Source organism: Dreissena polymorpha, chromosome 3 (genome assembly GCF_020536995.1).
Source record: "Dreissena polymorpha isolate Duluth1 chromosome 3, UMN_Dpol_1.0, whole genome shotgun sequence".
NCBI classification, from domain to species: domain Eukaryota; kingdom Metazoa; phylum Mollusca; class Bivalvia; order Myida; family Dreissenidae; genus Dreissena; species Dreissena polymorpha.
The window spans coordinates 3,846,680-3,866,857 of NC_068357.1; the positions used below are offsets into that span (position 1 = coordinate 3,846,680).

General features: G+C 34.2%; 2 protein-coding genes across 2 annotated transcripts; one reads left to right on the forward strand and one right to left on the reverse strand.

Annotated features, from left to right (window-relative positions):
• Positions 1-62: 62 nt before the first annotated feature.
• Positions 63-2,049, reverse strand: LOC127872788 (phosphatidate cytidylyltransferase, mitochondrial-like). Its single transcript, XM_052416175.1, has one exon. The coding sequence runs from the start codon at positions 1,906-1,908 to the stop codon at positions 832-834; it is 1,077 nt and encodes a 358-aa protein (XP_052272135.1). The 5' UTR covers positions 1,909-2,049; the 3' UTR covers positions 63-831.
• Positions 2,050-2,690: 641 nt separating this feature from the next.
• On the forward strand, positions 2,691-19,371 carry LOC127872789 (RNA transcription, translation and transport factor protein-like). Its single transcript, XM_052416177.1, has 8 exons — positions 2,691-2,825; positions 8,686-8,810; positions 9,955-10,054; positions 11,381-11,476; positions 14,432-14,520; positions 15,707-15,775; positions 17,130-17,178; positions 17,961-19,371. Exons 1-8 carry the CDS (start codon positions 2,756-2,758, stop codon positions 18,119-18,121), a joined length of 759 nt encoding a protein of 252 aa, XP_052272137.1. The 5' UTR covers positions 2,691-2,755; the 3' UTR covers positions 18,122-19,371.
• The last annotated feature ends 807 nt before the right edge of the window (positions 19,372-20,178 follow it).

Sequence of the window (20,178 nt, forward strand, 5' to 3'; positions counted from 1 at the left end):
GCTTATGCTTTGATAGTATAGTGTACATTTTCGGTAAGTCGCCTGATATAATGACTACAAAGACATTTTTTAAGTTTAATATCTGTAGTAGTTGTTTACAACATCTCAACATAGTTTTGAAAATAATTATAATAATAATATAAATTAAAACAAGACATGTGACCATGACAAGAGACTACCGTATATATTTTGCCAAGTTATTTAGTTGAATTGACCGCACAATACCTGCTTCTAAACTAATGATCAGCATGTCAACTATAGTTAGGAGTTTGTTGCATGCAAACATTTACCTAAAGTTCAAAAAGTACAAAAAGGGGCATAATTCTGGACCTTTCCTGCAAAAAAATACACTAATTAGGGAAAAACTTATTTCATATAACTCTTTATAATAATTTAAATTAGCACAAAATCATTAACAATAGTTATATTCTTTTTTAGATGTTATTGAAATATTAAAATAAAATGGAGATATAATAGTTATGACACTTATTTTTAAAAAAGAAAATTATATTATTTTTATTTTATTTTTTAAAATTGGGATTTTTAATTACAATTTTGTTTGGGAATGGGTCAGTTTAACGGACACTAGACTCTCTAGGAAAGGCCTGGTAGTAGAGACAGTGATATGGAGATGTTGCATGTTAACCTTAAGACCTAACAAGACCATGATGCACATGCCAACATTTGGGTGAGTAATGTAGCTCGGACTACTCGGTGAATAGTCAAGCTAAAAACCCAAGAACAATCCATGCCAAAAAATATACATTTACAACTGTTAGTGTTTCATTAATCCATAATGAATCCAACAAACTTTCATCAATAAATCAAGTGTTATCCAAACACTTTCTTTCCTTTAATCATTTTCTTCACCTTGCTGAAACTGTATCTAACACTTTTAATGAAACCAGCAGTGGGAATATTTTTGACACTTTGACTCCAACTAGAGCTGTTCACTATTGCAGCGACACTTTTAGCAACATACTCATCAATATTGAGATCTTTGGCAAGTTTTCGGATGACTTCTTCAGTGTCTGGATACATGTTTGGATTATTCTGGTGATGCCTTAGCCCTTCTTTGACGCATCTAGGAGAAAGATTCAAATTGTAAAATCTTGTTATTTCATTGTGAAGATGCACATACTTGCCTGTCCTGTCATCTAGGTTTATGTATTTATGATTTTCTATAACTGGATGATAAAGTTCTTTAAAATGCTGCAGATTCGGTTTAACAATTTTTCCCACTTTTCCTTTATCTTCCCCGAATGTCATACGAAAATCACCACTGTATGACAGTCCTGTTATCATAGTGTACAGGTCTTCTTCTGAGAATTTTTCTGGTAGAAGTAATGCTGCTACATGCAAGGCACTACATAAATTTGTATTCAGTGCAGATATTAATTCAGCTAAGTTTGGTTTTTTAACTACTTTAACAGGCTTATGTAATCGCCCACTTACATACAGTGTATTCCAGTTTACTAAGTCCTCAATAAGTGTTCGAGTTTCAATAACCCCATATTTAATTAATCGATTCTCAAATGGTACAAGAGTGTTGAAATAAACCCCAGCACCATATTTAGACTGGATATTGCTTATTGCCTGTGGACCAAACCTTCTCAAAAATGAATAGTGGTGGTTATTCATGGCTAAATTTTCAGAATGCCACTGTAATGCATTATCAACAACCAGAATAAAATCTAGCATGTTTTTAGACATATCCCCACCGGCTTGTTGAAAAACGCCTGAGCCATATGCAAAGGCCATTTGGATACCTTTCGGAAATATTTCTATCGCAGACTGATAAACATCTGTGGCTAAAATGTTGCTATATTCTTTTGAAGAGTTTACTCTGAAAATCGTATTCAAACACAACTTTTTCAGCAAAATGGGTTTAGCTTTTTTCACAAACATTTTGTCACTTTTTAGTAAAATTACTAATACACAAATCAATGTCAGTCAAAGAAAGCTATTTTAATCTTTGTTGGGCTTTTGGGATTCAGAAGTGCTCTTAGTGAACACACCAACACCCTTGACGTCTTGACGTTGCAACGTTTTCAGCTGACGAAGACCTCGTCTGTAAACTTGCTCTATCTGTATGGTGTTGGTCTTAGGGATAACAGAGTTCTTCTTGAATTCGCTGCGTATGTAGTCAGCAAGTCCAGGTCGAGCCTGGGCTTCTTTCATGAAAGCTTTATACAATGCCAAAACTTGCTTCTGGACTTTACTATAGCGGACCATTTCTGTTAGGTCGATGTTGGACTGTTTGACTCTGCAATAAAACTGATATTAATAAGTGGGAATTATTATGTCTAAATTTTACTACACTTTGTATTGCTTAACATTAGAAGCTTTTGACATCAAAATTTGCCTTAACTATATCTAAGGTAATCATAATTAACTAAAATCAAATCACAGTCACACAGTCTTAAATGACTTATTTATTAGAGACGATACCTATTCTATTCATCTACATGTGTATTTTATTCTGTTAAACGTGAGATAAAATGTTTGATTACCAAGTAGTGAAGTACTGTTTCCACAAGAACTGATGCACATTTTACTATTCACATGTTGAACCATATGGAGCTCCTATGTCATCAATAAGATCGAAAATAAACGGCAAATATATCAGGAAAAAGATTTGACATTCATTACGAAAATCCCTGAGGACAAATAGAGTTCCTTCCCTTTAACCGGCATTTCACTTCCGGAAAAGTGGCACGCGAGTAAAGCAATACATTTTCTAAATTTACAAATTATGGCAACTCTTTTTAGAAGAAAACTACTCGCATTGAAATATCCAAAACCAAATAACTTTAACTGGAAAGGTAATTTATATTCATCTATAAACCACATTCAATAAACCTAATATTGCATAACTTGTAACTAAATTCGGATAGAATCTATCGGGTTAACATTTTGATTAAAGATAATGAAAAAGTTGCCTTGGCCATCTGTACGTCTGTTTCAAGAGTTGAAAGGCAAAACTTTAAATGATATGATTATAGGGTTGCAGCTGTTATTCTTTTTAAAGGATTAAACAAAATATTCTGAATCAGCAAAACAAGAGCATTGTATTGGGGAGTGATTGATTGATGGCATATGCATGTAAACAGTTGAACATTCAACGAAAATTGTCATATCATCCATATATTGCAAAAATTAATGCTGGGTTAAGATAACACAATGCAAGTATATCAGACTGTTAAATCTTTGAAATTAATCTTTATTTAGTTAACTGAACCTGATTTTATATAGTACAGTGCCTTAGTATCAAGCGGGTCCTAAAATCAATCATTTTTCTAACGTTAAGCCTCAGAATGATGACATTACACACATGCACTGAGAGTATTTTGTTTCAATAACATTACAATGTTTAAAAATAAAATAAAGCACGACGAAAATGAGGACGATCAGGTATAACATTATTACTCTTACATTTTCAGACACTCTGAGTTTTTGAACACCCCCTTTTTTTAGCCATAATAATTATTGTTCATGACTGTATTTTCTGACAAAATTAATAACTCCAATTTTTCAGACGGTAAATTTTATATATTTCTTTCCTGTTTTCGCTGATCTGGCATTATTCGATCATGGAGTTTTACACCCGGATTAAGGGCATAAAACCTGGCATAAAATGCCCGGAGGGCAACAGACCATACAACTGACGTATTGGGTAGATTACCAAAATTCCATCTTCTATACATGTATTGGTCCTCTTTATTAAATTGCCACATAAATTGCAAAGTGAAGCAGACAACTGGCTCCCCTAATGGAAGCACGCAGTAGTTTGATTTATTTCATGCTCCCGGTAGGGTGGCATATAGCAGTTAAACTGTCCGTCCGCCTGAAAACTTTAACATTGTCCATAACTTTTGCAATATTGATATTTGGCATGCATGTGTATCTCATGGAGCTGCACATTTTGAGTGGTGAAAGGTAAGGTCATCCTTCAAGGTCAAAGGTCAAATATATGGCGTCTGTCTGTCAGTCCGAAAACTTTAACATTGCCCATAACTTATGCAATATTGAAGATAGCAACTTAATATTAAGCATGCATGTATATCTCATGGAGTTGCACATTTTGAGTGGTGAAAGGTCAAGGTCATCCTTCGAGGTCAAAGATTAAATATATGGCTTCAAAAAGGCGCAGTAGATCACTGTAGATGGCATTGTGTTTCTGACAAACACATATCTAGTTTATTTTATTTTATTAGTAACATAAATTAATAGAAACATGTTTTTATGCCCCCGTTAGGGTGGATTATAGCAGTTGAACTGTCCGCCAGTCTGTCCGTCCGTCCGAAAACTTAAACATTGCCCATAACTTATGCAATATTGAAGATAGCAACTTGATAGTTGGCTTGCATGTGTATCTCATGGAGCTGCACACTTTGAGTTGTGAAAGGTCAAGGGCATCCTTCAAGGTCAATGTCAAAGGTCAAATTTTGCAATATTGAAGATAGCAACTCCATATTTGGCATGCATGGGTATCTCATGGAGCTGCACATTTTGAGTGGTGAAAGGTCAAGGTCATCCTTCAAGGTCAAAGGTCAAATATATGACTTCAAAGCGGTGCAGTAGGGGGCATTGTGTTTCTGACAAACACACCTCTTTAAAAAAAATATGATCACTTTCTTTTGATTTTCAGAAATTGTTGCATAAAAAATTAAAATCCTCATAGATTCTAGCATAAAAGATGTGCTTATCGTGTCAGGTGATATACACCTGTTCCATGGGAAAAACCCATCCAGATTGGATGCATATTTCATGAAATCTTAATAGTGACATTTATGTCCAAATTTATTTGAACAGCACTTTTATGTGCCCATGTTTCTCAAAAGAATGACCAATAAAACAGAAACTTGTTAAATTGTTAATAGAAGTTATAAAAAACTGTTTAAGCTTATATAAGATTTAAATCAAATTTTTATGTCCCCCACTATAGTAGTAGGGGGCATATTGTTTTTGCCCTGTCTGTTGGTTGGTTGGTCTGTTGGTTGGTTGGTCTGTTGGTTGGTTTGCGCCAACTTTAACATTTTGCAATAACTTTTTTTATATTGAATATAGCAACTTGATATTTGGCATGCATGTGTATCTCATGGAGCTGCACATTTTGAGTGGTGAAAGGTCAAGGTCATCCTTCAAGGTCAGAGGATAAATATATGTGGCCAAAATCGCTCATTTTATGAATACTTTTGCAATATTGAAGATAGCAACTTGATTTTTGGCATGCATGTGTATCTCATGGAGCTGCACATTTTGAGTGGTGAAAGGTCAAGGTCATCCTTTAAGGTCAGAGGTCAAATATATGTGGCTCAAATTGCTTATTTTATGAATACTTTTGCAATATTGAAGATAGCAACTTGATATTTGGCATGCATGTGTAACTTATGGAGCTGCACATTTTGAGTGGTGAAAGGTCAAGGTCATCCTTCAAGGTCAGAGGTCAAATATATGTGGCCCAGATTGCTTATTTTATGGTTACTTTTGCAATATTGAAGATAGCAACTTGATATTTGGCATGCATGTGTATCTCATGGAGCTGCACACTTTGAGTGGTGAAAGGTCAAGGTCATCCTTCTAGGTCAAATATATGGGTCAAAATTGCTCATGTAATGTAACTTCTGCAATATTGAAGCTTGCAATTTTATATTTGACATGCATGTGTATCTCATGGAGCTGCACATTTTGAGTGGTGAAGGGTCAAGGTCAAGGTCATCCTTCAAGGTCAAACGTCATATAGGGGGACATTGTGTTTCACAAACACATCTTGTTAAATTTAAGTTTAGTTGGCCTAATGCCTATTGCAATTGAGTACTCTTCTTTTTGGTGTGATGTCAATAAAATAGTCATGATACTAGGTCAGCCACCTAAGTAGTGAATGATATTGCAGTGTGTATGGAACTATCGGCTTTGCGTGGTTAAAAATGCTGTATAAATTTGAAAGCTTTGAAGGTAAATGGATTATTGTTGCATTGATTGCACAAATTCATAAACCTGTAACTCGTTTTCTCAAATGATCGATTATTAGTCACTGGAGGAAACGAGAAGTTACACATGCAATGTTGTTATATTTAATTTTAGAGGTAACTTTAACTTTCAAATCTGCATGAAAATATGTAAGAAAATTATATCCTTGTGACATCTTGGTTTAGTTCAAAACAGGGTCACATGGGATCAAAAACCTGGTCACTAGTTCAAATTCAAGAAAAAGCGTGTGAAAACACAAGGTCACATTCATTGCCCAATCTTCAGTGCATAAAATTTAGTCCCAATGATATCTAGGTCGAGATCAAAACTGGGTCTCAAGGGCTAAACAAAGCTAGGTCAATAGGTCAAATTAAAGAAAAAGCATGCAAATGCTCCAGAGACCACACTTATTGCACATGAAACTACCTACTGAGTCAAAGTATTCGTTTAAATGCTATTACCGAGGAGTTCAAAACTGAGTATTGTAAGGTGATCTGCAAACTATGTCAGTAGGTGAAAATAAAGAGAAAGCGTGTTAACACTGCAGGGGCTATATTTATTGATTTGACATTTTGAAAATTTTGTCCTAACAATATTGTGTCCGAGTATGAAACTGCGTCACATGATTTTCAATTAGGTCACATAGTCAAAGTGAAGAAAAAGCTTGTGAAGACTTTTGAAGTCACATTTATAGTGAAATAAATTGTTGCAATATCTTGGTTCAGTTAAGAACTGTTTCTTTTCATTTAAAAACATGGCCACCAGGGGGTGGGGCTGTTTTTATTGTATTGCTATTGTGAAACCTTTTAAACACTCTAGAAATAACATATTTGCACAATCATCATTGAACTTTATCAGAACATGTGTTGTTATGATATCTCAGATAAGTTCAAAAATGGGTAAAGAGCAATGTGAGAAGTAACATTTCAAAAGTTGCTCAGAACAATTCAGTTTCTTTTGGTCGCTGGTGAGGGACCAGTGGTCTTTTGCTCTCTTGTTGCCGTAATTACCCTAAGTTTTTGTGACTCTTAATTTCCGTACATACAGGGATTTTTCGATAAATAATGACTTAATTTTCGTGCATTATATTTTACAGCGATATTTTACCAGATTTGTTCCCTGTTTTCGCTTATGTGGTGACCCTTCGATCATGTGTTTTTTAATAATTGGATTAAGATCATAAAATCTGGTAGATAAATGCATGAGGGCAATGGACCATGACATCTGTGCTATTGGATTAATTACCATGTATACTAGTAATAAACAATGGTTTCACCCAACATCATTTGAAATGACATAGTTTTAAGGAAGCAGTGTGTTTATGTTGTAACTTTTTGTTTTACTGCATTTCAGGTAATACAGTGGAAACCCTTTAAACCGGATCCTCTCTATACCGGAATCCTCTCTAAACCGGACAAATTGTCCGGTCCAATTTTTTCACCTATAAAACCGTGCGTAAAATATCTCCTCAAGACCGGAATCCCCTCAGCTCCGAATACCGGTCATTCTTTAGATAAAAATTGGGTCATTCCATACGTAATTGTACCTCTCTAAACCGCTCAGGGCCAGTTAATTGCACCTTAGACCTAGTGTCAAAAAAGTTGTGAATAGCGGATTAAAGAAGCGTGAAATTAATATAGGTGGTCCAAAAATTTGCAAACTGTAAAAATCGCAAAACAATTGAAAGATACTTGTCCGGTGATGTACATATCGATCAATAGAGGTGATAATACTAATTATAATTACTGAAAACAAACATAGAGTTCTTTAGTGTGGTTTGTTTTTTATGTAGGAAGTTGTGCTTTTAATTATCTTAATGATATTTAATTTTTGTTGTTTATTACAATTGCTCATTTAGTGTCATATAAAATGGTGATTTGCAGAGTTATGAAGCAGTTGCATTAAGATATTCATTTAGATTTTTAAATTGGTAATTAAGATAATTAAGACTAAAAATGTCCGAACCTCCTTCTAAGCAAATGCGCGTGGAATTGTCTCTACAAGACAAAATCAAATTGATAAAAGAGTCAGAGATGTTCCCTAAACCTACACTCAAGATGCTGTCAGAGAAATATGGGGTAGGAAAATCGACGATCGGGGATATCGTTTGAAAAAAAATTAAATTCACCTAACAAATCCATACATGTATAAAATAGTTTGTTATTCAGGGTGCACTGTTTGATTTATGTTGTGACTGATATTGCTGATATATGTACATTAACTATTAAAATTTGCTGAAAGTGTTTTTTCCACATTAGGCTATGTAATTGACTTTTTGAAAGTTATATAGTCAATGTCCCCTCTAAACCGGTATCCTCTCTAAAACCGGAATTTCCTCTCAGTGCCGGGGTTGTCCGGTTTAGAGGGGTTCCACTGTACATTGCAAAGATGTGAAGTTGTATTTATTTCTAAGCAGAGAAAAACTATTCGGACATAATAATATCATTACACATTCAGATTGATGTATTGGCTATTGCTTTTATTTAAATATACCGGGGGGTAATGATTAACAAACAAGCACAACATAATGTCTCTAAATTTTTGGACACCAGCATACTTTTGAATATTTTTTGTATCTGAATTTTCGGACATGAAAAATAAAAATTAAGTGTCAGAATACTTAGAGTAATAATGGTAATTTAAATTAAATATTTTTTTTTTCAATTTAAATTCATTTGATCCTTTGTAAATGTACATTACTTGTGTTCTCAGAGGAAAGTGAATTTCAAAACCTTGTTGCCTGGCTGGAAGACCAGAAAATTCGCCATTACAAGATAGAGGAACGTGCCGGCTTAAGAAACATTGCTTCTGCAGATTGGTCAAGAGCTTTTGACAAGGTGATGCATTATTTGTTAATCAAATGTTAATTGCATTTAATTGATTGCCAAAGCTTGAGTTAGCTCTTGTTAAGTTTGTTAATGAGTTTTCAACCTTGTTCTTTGAGAAGTGAAAAAAAAAAGTTAGTGACCATTATGATAAACAACAATAATCATAACATAATAAATTATATTTAATAAGATTGGCACTATTTTTATGATTTGGTTGGGCAGGGGCTACTTAAGTATCTTTCTTTTGCAATAATTTATTTCCTTTGAGTTAATGTCAATTTTTACCTGTAATATCCAAAACAGATTTAGATTTTCAAATTGCATGGTAGTAACAAATCATTATGAAATCAAACTGAAATTTGTTTTGCAGTGTGTCCAACATGGCATATGTAACAAAACCATTCAAAATTCAAAACATAATGAATTAAAATATAAAATATAAAAAAAATCTATGAAAAAAGAATCATAAAATCATACTTTCCAAATCTCATGAAAACATTACTGGTTGAAAAATAAAAAGGAAATTCTAGCCAATAAGACTTAGAATGCTACATGTGAGAAACAAAACAGTTTAAATAACATATAATTTGTATATGATTTCTATTTTTGTTTAAGCTTAAAGCAGTTCTATGAAGTTTAAAAAAAATAATTATATTTCAAACTGTGACTATTTGTATTTGATTTTTACATGAACAGAACAAAACAATTTTCCTGTCAATTTCTAAATATAAGTCATAAGACGTTTATTTAGTTTAATACATTTTATTGTTATATTGATAACATTCATTTGTTTTAACCTCCAGGCTTGAGTGATAAATTATGCAATGAAATTCTTTTGTAAATATCTGAAATGTATCATATGAGCCTCGTTCTACGCAAGCTCGGCTTAATGCCTGTGCATTATGTGTCAACCCAAATTAGCCTGTGCAGTCCTCACAGGCTAATATGGGATGACACTTTCTGCCTACACATGATTTGAACTCAGAAGAGATTTCATTTGATTGAAAAGTACCATAAAAGCAGAAAGTGTTTTTCTTGATTAGCCTGTGCAGATAGGACAGGCTAATCTGGGATGACATTTAATGCTCATGTTTTAATCCTAGTTTTCCCAAAACGAGGCTCATATTCTCTAGAGTTGTCTTATATTTTCCAGTACCTCAGAGATTTGGGATGTCCCTATCCTCCTGCAGACAGAAGTGCCATGTTAGACTGGTTACTTGGCTACGCTGTCAGACTGGAGTATGGAGATGACGGTAGGACCAGTGCCCTTCTTGTTGAATGTTGTTCAATGAAAAATAAAAGCTGATTTAAATTGCAGCAAGATCAAAATGAAGCGTCATTTTGCACAAAAATAGATAGAGGTACCCTACTCACGCATTTGTCAGTGTTATGCTGTTATTAAGAACCCTGTTTTAACCACAGCAGTCATTTCCCCAGTATTTTGCTTATGCATACGGGCATAAATTTTAAGTTTTGTTATGTAAGTGTAGCTCGAGATGAGTTCAACATCAGCGTGGTCCAGTCAGGAGCTGGTCCCTTGTCAGCGTTTTAGTCATGCAAGGTTTTGTGGGCTCATTTGCAGTGATGTTGGCAACTGACCAGACTGGAAAACTGCACATGCTGGTCTGGAGCTACGTTGGCAGCATATGACACCGGGCACAATACCCATTTTCGCATGATGAGGGTTATATATCTATTTAATTTTTAGCATACTACCAGTTTTTTATACGCCCGTCTATGACGGGACGTATTATGGTATACCCCGCGTCCGTCTGTCCGTCCGTCCGTCCGTCTGTTAATGTCGTACGCTACGTCAAATATCCTTTGACAGATTTTCTTCAAATTTTAACACAATCTTAATATTGATAAACCCTGATCCCCTTTCGTTTTTGACGGAATTCTGAATTGTCGTTCCAGAGTTATGGGACTTTGTTCGTCAACATTTCGTGATTTCATTGAATGTCCTACTGTAGCTCAAATATCCTTCGATGGATTTTTTTCAAATTTCAACACAATCTTAATATTGATAAACCCTGATCCCCTTTCGTTTTTGACGGAATTCTGAATTGTCGTTCCAGAGTTATGGGACTTTGTTCGTCAAAATTTTGTGATTTCATTGAATGTCCTACTGTAGCTCAAATATCCTTCGATGGATGTCCTACTGTACCTCAAATATCCTTCGATGGATTTTTTTTTTTTAGTATCCCTGAAAAATTGAACAAGGTGAGCTTTTTTCTATTCCGATTGTACACTACCACTTACCCATCTACATTTCTCTTTTATTATTGGTCAAAATATCTATAACAGGTTTACTTCAACTCCATATCCTCTAAAGAAATGCATACATATACTCAAAAAAAGATATGGTATGAATGTCAAGGAGACGGCGCTCCATGCTCATGTACTTATAAAATAAACCATGTATTCAAATACAAATAAACTGAAGTAAAAAAATGATTCAAAGGGTTATTTATTACCTTACTACTTCATTGGCGAACGACGGGCGTATCATGCGCTCATGGCGCAGCTGTTTATTTAAATATATGTGTTGTTTTAATTAATATGTTCTACTCTTTTAGTTGAGAAGTTCAGGTCAGTACGTCCACCAAAGTCCAGCACGGCAGCAGGCGTCCCACCAGGTGGCGTCTCCTCCAATCCACTAGATAACTTGGACTGTGAGTAAAAAAACAAATTTTGTACGCTTGTTGAATAAAGCCATTTTCACTTTGCTTCTGAGTGGGTAAGGTTTAATCAAAAGAATCATTAAGCTGTCATATTAGAAAAGGTGAATTTCTATAAACAAGACAGAGCTTGCATTAACCTTTGAAAAATAGACATCTGAACCCCAGGGCTCTGAATTTAACAGATGTTCTATTAATATAAGACAGTACACAATGCTTTATTCAGAGAAACGGGTTTTTCTTGGAAATGCATTGAACAATATTTCCATCCTTTGTCAATCCAACATCATAGAACTTCCATGACCACTATTTTGGAATCTCGGGATCTTCAGTAGTTTTTGATGATCTTTCACAAAAACTGGAAGTAAATGATTCCCAATACACTGTAACTCCAATATAAAGCGCTCCGTTATAACGCTGAATCCAATATAACGCGGAGGGTGCTTGGATCCCATTTTTTCTCCAACCTTCCATTTGATTTCTAATTCAAATTCGTATTATGCAACTTCATGTATTTGCAGACAATTCAAAGATGGCGGCAATCACAGTCATGTTGATTGCTTTATTCACCTCGAGGTTAAACAACACCGACAGCTAATTGGTGTTAATCTGTTGTGTAATGTCAATAAAGGTGTGAAAAACTCGCGTGTCAGTGTTTATTACATGTATTCCTCATCAGAGCGGTTCAGTGCGATAATTTCCATAAGTTAAGTGCAAGCGGGATAGTTATACAATTCAAGTAATTCAAAACGATTGAAACATTCTTACTTTGATATGGTTGCAGTTTGACTATGTTAAATGAGCGGCTGTGAAATATACTGCCTACTGTATAAAACAACTTTTTCTGTCATTTCATTATCATTCTAGTATTATGTCATTTAATCTTTCAGTTCGTGTATAAGAAATTAAATAATGCAGACGATTTATTTACATGCGAACGTCCCCGGGAAACACGTTTTTTGCATGCGTATGACGCAATAAAACATTTTTTTGTACATGAGTCGTATTGCATTCAATCTAAATTTAAAGTCGCTCGTCCAATGAAATCTCTGCCCCATAATGCACTGTACTCTTAACACTTCTGAAAATGGCATATATGCGTACGGTTGTGTTTACGAATTTCTTAAACATATATCGTCATTAATGTTCAACATTATTATTTTTAAGTGATGTTGCAATTTTATTGGATTATCGGATAAATGTGCACATAAGAAAAGCGGTATGTATACTGTTATCGATACGATTCGGTTTATATGCATGTATTTGCGTCATTACAGCATGGCAATATACATGACCTATATTATAGGCTATTTTATACCTGTTTTTTTTTTTTATAGCGCCCTGCAGTTAATGAGCTCAAAACCTATAACGCGGATCCGTTATAACGCTGTTTCGCGGCTTGGACCCCATTGACCGCGCTATATTGGAGTTACAGTGTATTCCCTTAATGCAAATGGCAAATTACCATAAATTTGTCATTCAAAAATATTTAACAGTTACAGGCTGGACTTATGAGTTCATAAAAAAGGAATTCATAATGGTAGATCCCTGCGGTGTTTTGATAATGGATGCTTGTTGTTGTTAAGGAAACTTGTTTGCATGTATTAATAACACAAAAAACATTGTCATTTAACTGATACTTACCAATTAATATAGTCACGGTTTGCAACTTAAGTTATCTTTCATTTTGATAATTTAATCAGAAGTTTTATGTTAGCAGGTGTTTTTTAACTATGAAATTGGAAAACAAAGTAAAACGCATTTGTTCAAGACTCTAAAAATTTCACACACTGTGTGAATTGACAGTTTGATGTCATCAAAGTGAAGCTAAACCTTTCTTTTTTCGATAAATTTGCTTCCTTTGTCAAGAAATCAACAGGCTTTATCATTGCCTTGTTTGTTTACTCAGTGCAATTGTCCAGTTATGCAACAACACATCCTTTACAGCGAACAAAGGTGGTGGTGCCCAATGCTCTCTTATTGAATACATGTACGTGATTCACGCATGGTCAATCCCAATTGGGAATTGTAATTACTGGGCTCATGTACAGAAAGCACAATTTTTCTCTATCCTGGCTTTTCCGAAAAAGGCAAACTAGTTTTTTTTTACCAACTTCCTATATAATTCCAAAAAATGGTGAACATTTGTGTTTACTTTACTTACCACATTTATCATCAATATCGGCATCAGTGTTTTGATGGATTAATATTAGTGACCAAATTGCAAGATTATTATGTTCTTGACAACACTTATATCTTGATTATTTCATAAAATTAAAATATTAAATAAGGAAACTGTCATTGAATGGGACATTAAATTTCATTTGCAGCAATTTTATTTCAGATTTTCGTTTTATAGTCGGGGACATATTGTTTTTGCCCTACGTTGGTCTGTTTGGTCAAACTTTAACATTTGCCATAACTTTTGCAATATTGAAGATAGCAACTTCATACATTGTATTTGGCATGCGTGTGTATCTCATGGAGCTGCACATTTTGAGTGGTGGAAGGTCAAGGTCATCCTTCAAGATCAAAGGTAAAAAACCCACAAAAAAACAGTCAAAGCGGCGCAGAAGGGGACATAGTGTTTCTGACAAACACATTTCTTGTTTTGTAATTTTGTCCAGAATATAAAACAACAAATTTTCTTCACACTTTTATGTCCCCCAAGGTATTAGCAGGTAGATGTATTATTGAATTGTTACTGTCTGATGTTAGTTTGTTTTTGTTCATAAGGCCACGCGACTGACATTTTATAGCATTATTTTAGTTCCTATGTAATGTTCTTAAATACATCAAGTAATATACTGGTACTTGCATTTTATACCAAAGCATCCAACAAATTATTATGTGATACAACCAGGTAACATATGCAACATACTGGATCCTTAACATGAGCTTATTGAAATAATGATGACCTTGACATTTCAACAACCTTTACATTTCCAGTTAATGACCCTGACTTCAAGGCTGGAGTGACCTCCCTTGCCATGATGTTGCAAATCCCTCCTTATGCTGACCATTTGGAGCAGATGAAGGTATCTACAGGCTACAGAATGCATAGTGTAGTTTAACAATATACACTTGGTGACTTTTCTAACGCATCACTTAATCATATCAATATAGCTCCCTTATTTTTGAACGGCTTGTGTTGAAATTTGGACCAAGAATAATTCAACACATATCTGATAATTCCTGAAAATTAAATTGAAATGGAAAAACAACAAAATATAAAACTTAACAAATTAAGTGTCACTTCAAAAGTCAAATTGGCAAACTCGTACAACTTTAAATAATAACAATGTCAAAAGTAAAACACATAAACTTACACGTCTTAATAACTGACCGGCTTGCAGCATGCTGATTGAGCCGTTTTGCTCCTGAATATTCATACGAGCCATATTGGTTTTTTTAAATTAATGTTATGTTTTTCTTGTGTAAAAACTTACCTATAATTATGAAATTGAAATTAATTGGAATTACATGTATATCGCCTATTACTACACTAACGCCATACTTTTAAAACTATCATATCTCAGTAATGAGTCAATATTTTTATTTAAAATTGCCCATGTGATCATTTGACTACAATATGTTCAAGCTTATGATAAAATCATTCATCCGTGACGTTCGAGCGCTTTAGAAAGTGGGAAAGGTAGCCTGTAAAATGCAAAGTGCGAGATTGCGCTCCTGAATATTTATACGAGCTATATTGTTTTGTAAATTAATTTTATGTTTTCCTTGTGTAAAAACCCACCTAAAATAATTAAATTGAAATAAAACTAAAATTAAATCTTGTTTCACAATTTCCACGTGCAAACATATAGAACCACACCTACCCCACGTGCTTAAGCGTCCAATCGTCACGGATGAATGACTTTATAGCGAGCTTGCATAGACTGTAGTCAAATGATCGTATGTAAAATTTTAAATCAATATCTTTACTCATAACTGAGATATTCAAGTTTGAAAAGTGATGCGTTGGAAAAGTCCCCAAGTGTATATCGTATTATTATTGACTCTTAGCCTTTGGTCAATCTAAACAAAAAACTGTCCTGCAACACAAATGCATTCTCATTAAAAAATGTGCTTACATAACATGGAGTAATTTTACCTAACAAGAAAGAAATCAAATAACAGGGTTGATTATTGTAGTAATTATGTAAACAAAAGTTGTTGTTTTTTAACTGGTTTCTTTTCTTATCAAATGTGTTCCTTTTTTAGGCAATATGCATAGTTGTGACGGAAAAACTATCCAAAGAGGTCTTGGAAAAAAGTAAAAAATCTAAGCAGGTATGTTGCACATTTGTTTTTAAACATTTGATAAAAATCAATGCATGACTATGTGCCTTTCTTAAAATTGTATGACTTGTGTCAATTAACAATTAAATAAAACATTTGTGATGTAAACATATTTTCTTTTAAAGATTTTTCTCAGAAAAAAATCACCACCATCAAGAAACAAAAACATATCTTATATATACCGTAAAAACGCAGTCATAAGTCTACCCGCTCATAAGTCAGGGGGTATAAAAATGGTTCGAAAATTTGACACTTTAGGTATGTGCACTTCATAAGTCGTGTCAAAATTACAAGAAAATTCGAAAATCAGCGTCCGTAAAATTGCGACCCCATCAAATTTCTTGTCCGATTCTATATTGTTAAACATTTTAATTATATTAAACAAACCAGATATTATAGTAGTTACACATATTATTACCTTGCAATTTGATAACTAGTTATAATCCAACAAAACATTGTACCATTATTTACGATAAATGTGTTAAGAATTTCGGTAACACATGCGTACGCCATAGTAAGGAAATGTACAAGAAGTTGGTAAATCTTTAAATTAATCTGCCTTCCTCGAAAATTCCAAGATAAATTTATTCGTCGTTTACAAGCTTATGCCGAGTAATTACGGCTAATCGGGACTCAACTTGCGTAAAACACGTGTTCAATTAACCGTTAAACTCCACCTCCGTTTGCTGCAAAAGATTCGAAAGGCGTAGCTAAGCACTTGGTGTTACATAATTCAACGGTTGCCATTGAATTACAAACACCCAATTGGTTTAGCGTTTGATTGCTAAACAAAGGAAGCCAATTTTGTCGGCAAGAACCATGTGGCTTTATGCCTAGAGAGAGGAAGCGGCTTTCCTTTGATGACGCCAAACTGTCGATTCACACAGATTGCGAATTTTCCCGAGACTTTTTATAGGGTTCTTGGTCATTTGTTTACATGTACAGTATAGAAAAAACACCTGCACACATCAAAACTTTGGATTTAATTATCAAAATAAAAACACTGTTGCAAACTGTGATTATATTAATTGGTAAGTATCAGTTTAAAGACGACGTTTTATTTGTCGTAAATCAGCGAGTTTTCTATACATTAACAGGGACCTATACAAGGTCCCTGACATTAACAACAACTTCTACAGCCATTACCGCTGGGATCGATTGATCTTGGCTGAATTTTTTTTTCATGGACGACCTCATAAGTCGAGACTGTAAGTTTAATTGAATTTTGAAGGTAAAAAATGTCTACTTATGCCTGCGTTTTTACGGTAAAATCCAATTTTTGCTTGTAATACCTTTCATTTGTGTTTTACTTTTTTCAAAATTATATATTTTTTCATGTTTACAGGGTGATGTTATACCGATAGAAAATACAGAACTTGGTTTTGATACAGGAGGTAAAGCTTTAACTTGCAGATAATTAAGATCAATTACATTTACTTAAGTAGAAGACAAATGTTAGTAAAAATCATTACTTGTTCCAACAAATAATGGTTTAATCTTTTAATGTTTTCAACAAATATTGACAATTTATTTATTTACTTTTACCGTCCCATCTTATAAACTCCAAAATAAGATATTGTATGCAAAAAGGTCCTTCATTATCAACCTGCGGTGTTTGGTATCAAATTCCTGGCCTTGCCTCCTAACTTTTGTGACTGCAGTTATATGTTTGACAAGTGTAAATAAGTTAAGGTACTTCAGTTAAATTACTGGAAAGTGTCAATATGTTAAGTGACTGCATCTTTATGACTGAAAAGTGTGAATATTTGTACTGACTGAAGTTGTATGACTGAAAATGTGAATATGTTCACTGACTGCAGTTGTATGACAGAAAAGTGTGAATATGTTTACTAACTGCAGTTGTATGACTGAAAAGTGTGAATATGTTTTCTGACTTTAGTTGTATAACTGAAAAGTGTGAATATGTTTACTAACTGAAGTTGTGTGACTGAAAAGTGTGAATATGTTTACTGACTAAAGTTGTATGACTGAAAAGAATAAATATGTTTACTAACTGCAGTTGTATGACTGAAATGCTACAGCAACAAAATACAGTTAAGTCATACATAAGAACTGTAATATATCACAAACATCTAGGCAAGATGTTTAAATTGGAACATGTGTGTTTAAACTGTTAATAGAAGAGAGAAATTATCTTATTCTATTTGTATTTCAGATTTAATTATCAATGAAGTCGCTAAAATTCTCCGACTTCTTCATATTCATGACCTCCGAGAACTTCAGTCTCAAATTAACCATGCTATTGTGGCTGTGCAGGAACTTATAGCCAATCCAAAAACAACATTGCCCAGGGACAACAAGTTTTCAAAACGATAATGCTTGCCAATGGAATAGTGTTGTGAAAGTTGCTTGTTCAATATGTATGCTGCATGCTTAAAAGGAAGTAAAATGCTCCATAGCAGATATTCGTGAAAAGACTGAGTTTGATTTATTTCCATAAAGATTTTATTGTTTTAAATAATTATCACAGACAATCATTGAAATTAAGAACGTTTATATAATTGAAGTGATGAATTTCCTTATTAACACTCCTGGTTTTCAGGAATAATCAAGTTAAAAGATCTGTTACTATGCTCCCCCAAAATTAATTTTTGGGGGAGCATACAGTCGCCGCTTCGTCTGTCCGTCCGTGTGTCTGTCCGTGCACAATTTTTGTCCGGGCTATTTCTCAGCAATTAATGACCGGAATTCAACGAAACTTTATGGGAAGCTTCACTATCAAGAGGAGATGTGCATATAATCAGCCGGGTATGGTCGGATGATTTTTCACAGAGTTATGGCCCTTTGAAATTTTCCATTAACTGTACATATAGTGCAATTCTTGTCCGGGCTATTTCTCAGCAACTTATGACCTTAATTTAATTAAACTTTATGGGAAGCTTCACTACCAAGAGGAGATGTGCATATTATCCGAGGGTTCTGGTCAGATGACTTATGGCCCTTTGAAATTTTCTATAAAAAAATTCTTGTCCCCCCAACTACTGTGCCCTCAAGACGTTTCCTTTTATCTGAATATATAGTGCAATATTGTGACAAAAAAAACCTTTGGGGAGCATCACCTGTTTCCGACGGTTTTTTGTCAAGTATTCTGAAGAAAAAAATGCTTGAACACATTAATTTGTTTTGAGTATTGTTTAGTTTTTGTTGATGCTATTGCATTTTCAATTGTAAGGGTTGTGTCTGTTTTGTTTTGTTAAAGTGGCATTATGGTTCAGTGAAATTTTGATTAACATTTTTTATTTACCGTATTATATGCTTTATGGAAAATAAGCTAGTTGTCTAAACAAATATTATAATTTGTTGGTGTCAGAGCAAAATTAATCAGGTTCCAAATCAAGCAAAAATGGGTTGTTTTATCATATCATATTGTGTACAATCTTGTAAAGATAAAATATGAGCATTCTAGTTTGTAAAGAAAACATCAAATAAAAAAAGATTGATTATTTAATCCTGTAAACTTGGACTTGTTCAAATATGTCAAAACTGGTAATATGTATTATTATGAACTAGTAGACATCTGATAAGTTTGAACAATAGTCATTTTAAATATACATCAACGTATTATATTTTAGTTACGTTTGTTTTTCCTATTGAAGAGATAGTTGTATTTGTCTATGATTTACAGTAGTTTTTTTCTTTCAATTAACCCTTTCAGTGCGGGAACCGAATTTTAAAGGCTTTTGCAAACAGTTTGGATCCAGATGAGACGCCACAGAACGTGGCGTCTCATCAGGATCCAAACTGTTTGCTATACTGATGGTACTCTTTGAAAAAAATCGAAGAAAATACTAATTAGAAAAATTCAGAAGACGACATTTTAGCACATGACAAATTTCCCAGCATGCAAAGGGTTAATATCTGGGTATCTAAGGCTAAATTTACGTGACTGTTGTTTTTGTGGTTTATCTTTGTTCTTAGACGGGGCTTAAGCATGTGCCTAAAGTATCGTCCCAGATTAGCCAGTGCAGTAATTATCGTCCCAGATTAGCCTGTGCAGTAATTATCGTCCCAGATTAGCCTGTGCAGTAATTATCGTCCCAGATTAGCCTGTGCAGTAATTATCGTCCCAGATTAGCCTGTGCAGTAATTATCGTCCCAGATTAGCCTGTGCAGTAATTATCATCCCAGATTAGCCTGTGCAGTAATTATCATCCCAGATTAGCCTGTGCAGTAATTATCGTCCCAGATTAGCCTGTGCAGTAATTATCGTCCCAGATTAGCCTGTGCAGTAATTATCGTCCCAGATTAGCCTGTGCAGTAATTATCATCCCAGATTAGCCTGTGCAGTAATTATTGTCCCAGATAAGCCTGTGCAGTAATTATCATCCCAGATTAGCCTGTGCAGTAATTATCGTCCCAGATTAGCCTGTGCA

Coding starts and splice junctions, on each gene's coding strand:
- LOC127872788 (XM_052416175.1), bottom strand. CDS start 1,908: ATGTTTGTGAAAAAAGCTAAACCCATTTTGCTGAAAAAGTTGTGTTTG.
- LOC127872789 (XM_052416177.1), top strand. CDS start 2,756: ATGGCAACTCTTTTTAGAAGAAAACTACTCGCATTGAAATATCCAAAA. Junction 8,811..9,954: donor GGTCAAGAGCTTTTGACAAG/GTGATGCATTAT, acceptor TATATTTTCCAG/TACCTCAGAGATTTGGGATG. Junction 11,477..14,431: donor TCCACTAGATAACTTGGACT/GTGAGTAAAAAA, acceptor TTACATTTCCAG/TTAATGACCCTGACTTCAAG.